The sequence below is a fragment of the Sipha flava genome, unplaced genomic scaffold, assembly GCF_003268045.1.
Source record: "Sipha flava isolate LNK unplaced genomic scaffold, YSA_version1 237_pilon_pilon, whole genome shotgun sequence".
In the NCBI taxonomy this organism is placed as follows: Eukaryota; Metazoa; Arthropoda; class Insecta; order Hemiptera; family Aphididae; genus Sipha; species Sipha flava.
Genome location: NW_020272879.1, coordinates 32,604 through 38,078, shown reverse-complemented (window position 1 = coordinate 38,078; position 5,475 = coordinate 32,604). Strand labels below are relative to the sequence as shown.

Here is a 5,475-nt window from a genome sequence, read left to right as displayed (position 1 = left end):
TGCTGCATTTCCGTTCCAAATTGAAAACACAGATACTTTTGTTGGCGTAATTTTTAGTTACACGTTTCTAACGAAATTTTGTTCGGTCTGCTCGTGCAAGAGCAGGACAAGATTAAATTGGAAAAAATACGTTGCTCGAACCCATGATCGGAACCTAACCTAACCTTACTAACCAAACGAAAATTTTGTGAACCTGAGTTACGCATGACGATTGAAGACGTCATTAAAAACACAGTAATTTATTTAATTGTAAAACAATAATAATCACTCCGAGATAACTAGAAAAATTGCCTGTTGTCGACGTTTTCATTAAATGTATATCAAACTAATTATTCTATTGCCGTATTGATTATTACACAATTCTTTTTCTTTAGACTAATGATAATGTAAGCGATTCAACGACAAAGCTCGCGCCCACTCTCAAGTAACCGCTTCAGATAATGCAGTGCTCATTGCAGGTAAATATTATATATGAAACTAAATATACGACATAAATAACTAAATATACATATATACGATTACCGGTCAAACGCTCGTAATAGATAACATGGTCGACATGTGAAAGTGTCCAAGTATACATAGCAAATTAGTGGTGTAAATAGTTTTAAAAAATTACACTTATGAGCACCTACTGTTGGGGGTCTAGGATATTTCGCCGTGACCGATTCGCCGTGGGATCGTTTTGCCGTTTAGCCACATTAATAATTATTTCATCTTATTAAAAAAAAATAGTAAATTAATCGAAAATTAATTATAAGGTACATTAAATATTACGATTTACGATTTCTAATGGACAAGATCAGTAGTTCTCACTTTTTTAGTTGTGCAGAACATCAATTTCATAAAAAAAAGTCTTTGAGGCTTACTAATAGCCATTTATATGTACACATAACCTATATATACCTATATTCGTAATTAGTAATTTATTACAAAAATAATAAAAAAACAATTTTTATTAAGAAAAAATTTTATTGAATTTAATTATTCATAAGTTAAACAATTTATTGAACTTGTTGACATTGCTCACCCCAACAAGACAGTCAGTATCTGGGTTAAAATTGGACAATTTTAGCCTTGTTGATATATAATTGATAATAATTTTTTCCGATTGTATGTTATGTTAATTGTATGGTATAATAAGCATTTAGTGGTTAATGAAATACAAACAATAGTATTAGTAATAATGAGCATTTACAAAGAGTAGCTACTTATAAAAATAATCATATTGTTTTCCATAAACGCTTAATTTAAAAATGTATATTAAAAATCAATCTCATGGTACATTAATATTGTATTAGTGCTGAGTAAATTATTTTTATCTGTAAATGACACAATATTGTTTTAGCACACTCCAAACATACAACCAGTGTATGCGCTCATGACTATAAAGATGTTTCATGGTAACTAGGAACAAGTAGCTTGTCGGCACGCGAAAGCACACGGTCTGATTAATATGACGAAAAGAATCGTTCTTAGCGTATTAATAGTGATCATAATCTTTTCTCGGGTGAGTATTACCTGTCAGGCCTGTCCGTCGGCCATTTCGTTTTTATGTAAGCTTTAGATACAAGTAGCTTACATAAAAACGGAACTATAACACGGATTGTGAATTGTGTTTGATAATAAATTTAATTGACACTTTATTCTATAGCTAGTGACAATGCGTATGTTTCAGAAAAATGTTAGTTGTTATGTACCATTGGGTGAACTAGATCAAAATGACTATCCGGAGTTATGGTCTCAGGCTACAACTGTTTACGAATTTACAGTTAAGGACCTCAATGGAAATGATGTGCCTTTAGAAAAATACAAGTATTATTATATAATATATAATCTTATCGCACGAAAAAGGGAAAAATGTAACTTTTTTGTTTTCGGTTATAGCGGTTTGGTGCTGGTAATTACTAATATAGCAACACATTGTTCATTATCATCTTCAGCTTTCTCAGAGTTTAAATATCTACAGAATAAGTATTATTCGAAAGGATTAAGAATTTTGGGTTTTCCATGCTCTCAATTTTTGTTCGAGGTGAATATTTATTTTGAAATTCTTATCGTATATCTTTCTTTACGTATTAGTAAAATCATTATTATGCGTTGAGTATGTCATATATGTGCAATTAAAGATTTATTTAATAAATAAAAAAATCAGTCAATATCTGATTGATTAAAAATAATAACTTTATAAACATATTGTAGTATAGTTGTAAACACGTAAGGTAAAATTTACTTTGTAATTAATGGCCTGCTCTTTTATTTTGCATTTATAAAAAAAAATATAATTATTTCGTCACCCGTAATCTTTTAGATTAAAATAATTTTATTATATTTAAGACATCACTTTTAAAATTAGTTACTTAACAAAAAAGTAAAGGTAAATTATTTTTTTATTTACAGTGTAATTCGTTTCAAAGGTAACACTAAATAATTCTATCCAGTGACATTGGATTGAATTAGGGTGTTTTTAAATCGTTAGGGACTATTGAAATTCACATTTTAATTACAATTTTTAACTCTTTTATTGTAATACAACTAGCATTTCTTTAAATACTAACACCTACCTTCAAAAACAGATTTGGATAGACCAAATTTTTTAAATCGATTTCGTCTTTTCTACTATAGCTCTAAACCAAAATTGGCTGAATGACAAGTTAAAATTACGATTAAAACTATTGAATTTTTCAATAATCATGGTAGAATTGTATGAATAATCATACAATTTCGAGTGTTTATTTTTATTTTTTTTTTGTATTCGTAGGTTTGCAGACATTATTAAATCATTTAAATATAATTCTGAAGAATAAATTTACTTCAATTAAGCCTTTGATATAAATGTTTATCGATTTACTAAAAAAAAAATTAAACTAATTAACACAATTTTTACAATTTTAATCATTTCTATTATTTATTTAGGTAAAATAATTTCCAATAACTATCTAATAAATTGTTCAAAATATAAAATCATTTTCCATGCATTATTTAAATCGACGCATTACTTATCTTTGCTTGGCTACTAATACCTGCTCCTTTTGAAGTTTTGTACTATTATTTTATTTTTGTGGTCTTCAATATTAAAATATGGAGTTAAATAAACTAAATTTTTCAAATTTCCTCATAGATCACATTAACAGTCAAACAAACAAGTAATGCATTCATTTCAATAATACATGAAGAATGATGCTTTATTAGTTTATATAGATTTTACTTTTTGTTGTATACTTTATATACTTTATATAAAGTTTCTATTAATGTTTATAATATTTTCTGTTTAATAGGAACCTTATGATAATACGACCATAAAAAATTATGTTAAAGGACGACGTCTAAACTTTGATGTTTTTGCCAACGTTGATGTCAACGGAAGGAATGCATCGGAATTATGGAAATTCCTTAAGAGAGTTAAAAAAGGATTTATTTTTGAGTATGCATACTTTTTTATTTTATTTTTTTACAAGTGCTGACATTGAATATTCAAACATATATATATATATATATATATATATTTGTTGAGGAGTTCTGTAAAGATTTATACGTGCTTAATTTATCTATAGTGAATATCAGTTTAGGCTTATATGAACCTAGTATTTTATTGATAAATGTTTTGCACTTTTTCAGTTGTATTAAATGGAATTTCACCAAATTCATAGTTGACAGGAACGGAGTGCCCGTTGAAAGACTTACTGTTTTTAATAACAACAAGGTAACACCATTTTTAAAATATTTGATATTTGGATACATTTAAAATTAAAGTTTAGGGGTTTTTATATTTATTTATTTTTTTGATTTTTTTTGTTTCATAATATGAAATTCATATTATACTTAAAAAAATGTAGTTATTAAAACTAATTGGAATTATTTTTTAGTTCCGATAACTCAGACTATTAGATATTGAATGTTTATTGTTATAGGGTTTTTATTTGTGTGGTATATAAATTCATTCCCACGTCACAGAATCCCAAAACGCCAACATCCCAGTTCACCGAACAAAAACCGGATAAGACTTTAACGCCGTGTCCTACGTAAATACGACAAATTCGATAATCGCAATACGATGCCAATAAGAATTTTAAAATTCAAAAATTACTAGAAATACTAGAAACACGACCGATACAACTGATCAGTGCTTGAAATTGAAATAAAAAATTTTGATTTTAATTTCAATTTTGATTATTGACATTAGTTTTTTTTTTTAATTTCGATTTTGGTTTCAAATATTGATAATTATTTTTTGCAATTTCATTTTTGATTTCGAATATCGATATTCATTTTTTTTCTATTTCGGTTTCAGAAATCGGTATTTATTTTTTTTCGATTTTGGGCTCACGACAGAATGTTATCCATGACTTATAATAATTTCTCAAATTTTAGTACATCATCAGCACAAAAGTGTTGTAGGCTGTATAGACAAGCTACTGATGTAGGTAGTATATATTTAAATCTATTTTTTTATTACATTTTTTTTTAGCATTATTGACCATTTAGCCCTTATCCACCGAATACTTCCACTCCTTTCTTATTATACGCATGATTTAAGTCCCCATGCCAGTCTGGTCTCAACTCCTGCAGGTATCTTTTGACTATATCTAACCACTGTTGCTTCGGTCTATCGCGCGGTCTTTTCCTATTCAAATTATTCACAAGTATTGTCTTAACAATACTATTGCTGGCTCTCCAGACACGACCGGCTCATTCCAGTCTTGCACTTTTAAAAAATTGTTCTATACTTCCTTTACCATATAATTTGTTCATCTGATCGTCTCTCTACTATGAACTACGTACTAGTTTAAGTTTTAATATTTTTTTTTTTTTATTTACAGGACTTTGAAAAGAAAATACTGATGTATCTTTAAAGTATTTATGTATCAGTTCTTTATTCTTTCGAATATCAAAATGTGATCAAACAATTTAAATGGTTTATTATTTTCGTAATATAACAAAACTGCAATAATGTAAATAATATGATCAATCATAAATTACTTTTTCAATCAATTTTTGTTTTTTAGTATTTATTAACCAACAAATAATTAAGCATATGGTGATTTTTGTAAATTATTCAACGACATAAAATTTTAATTAAATTGAAACAAATTAATTTACTATTTCAATGTTAAGTTTATTTATGAAATATATTAAAAGGTATATTATCAATAATATGAAAATGAAAGAAAAGAGTTATTTACGTTTTCATTATGCTACAGGGACGAGGCACCATATGAAAAGTAAACGGTCAACGACGATAAGGTAATAATGGTTCTGTTTATATGAGTTAAACTATAATACTATAAAAGTATGGTAAAATAGAATTTTTAATTTTTTAATATTAAAATATATATATAAATATAAAAAAATAACAAAACGAAATATAATAATAAGTTTGAATAGTTTAGCATTATTTAAAACTATATTTCAGTTGCGTAGTATTGGATTGTCGTATTACAAAAAATGAAAATATAACTGTACGCAGACTTCGACTTT

At 27.0% G+C, this 5,475-nt stretch overlaps 1 protein-coding gene across 1 annotated transcript; it reads left to right on the top strand.

Moving 5' to 3' along the window:
- The first annotated feature begins 355 nt into the window (after positions 1-355).
- LOC112683926 (probable glutathione peroxidase 2) lies at positions 356-4,910 on the top strand. The gene is made up of 7 exons (XM_025555146.1): positions 356-458; positions 1,346-1,507; positions 1,676-1,812; positions 1,885-2,029; positions 3,276-3,421; positions 3,616-3,700; positions 4,818-4,910. Exons 2-7 carry the CDS (start codon positions 1,454-1,456, stop codon positions 4,848-4,850), a joined length of 600 nt encoding a protein of 199 aa, XP_025410931.1. The 5' UTR covers positions 356-458; positions 1,346-1,453; the 3' UTR covers positions 4,851-4,910.
- Positions 4,911-5,475: the final 565 nt, after the last annotated feature.

What these genes read in the sequence shown, in the direction of transcription:
- LOC112683926 (XM_025555146.1), top strand. Translation starts at nt 1,454, where the DNA reads ATGACGAAAAGAATCGTTCTTAGCGTATTAATAGTGATCATAATCTTT. An exon ending in AAAAAAGGATTTATTTTTGA is followed by an intron (nt 3,422 to 3,615) that starts GTATGCATACTT and finishes GCACTTTTTCAG; the next exon opens with TTGTATTAAATGGAATTTCA. An exon ending in CTGTTTTTAATAACAACAAG is followed by an intron (nt 3,701 to 4,817) that starts GTAACACCATTT and finishes TTTTATTTACAG; the next exon opens with GACTTTGAAAAGAAAATACT.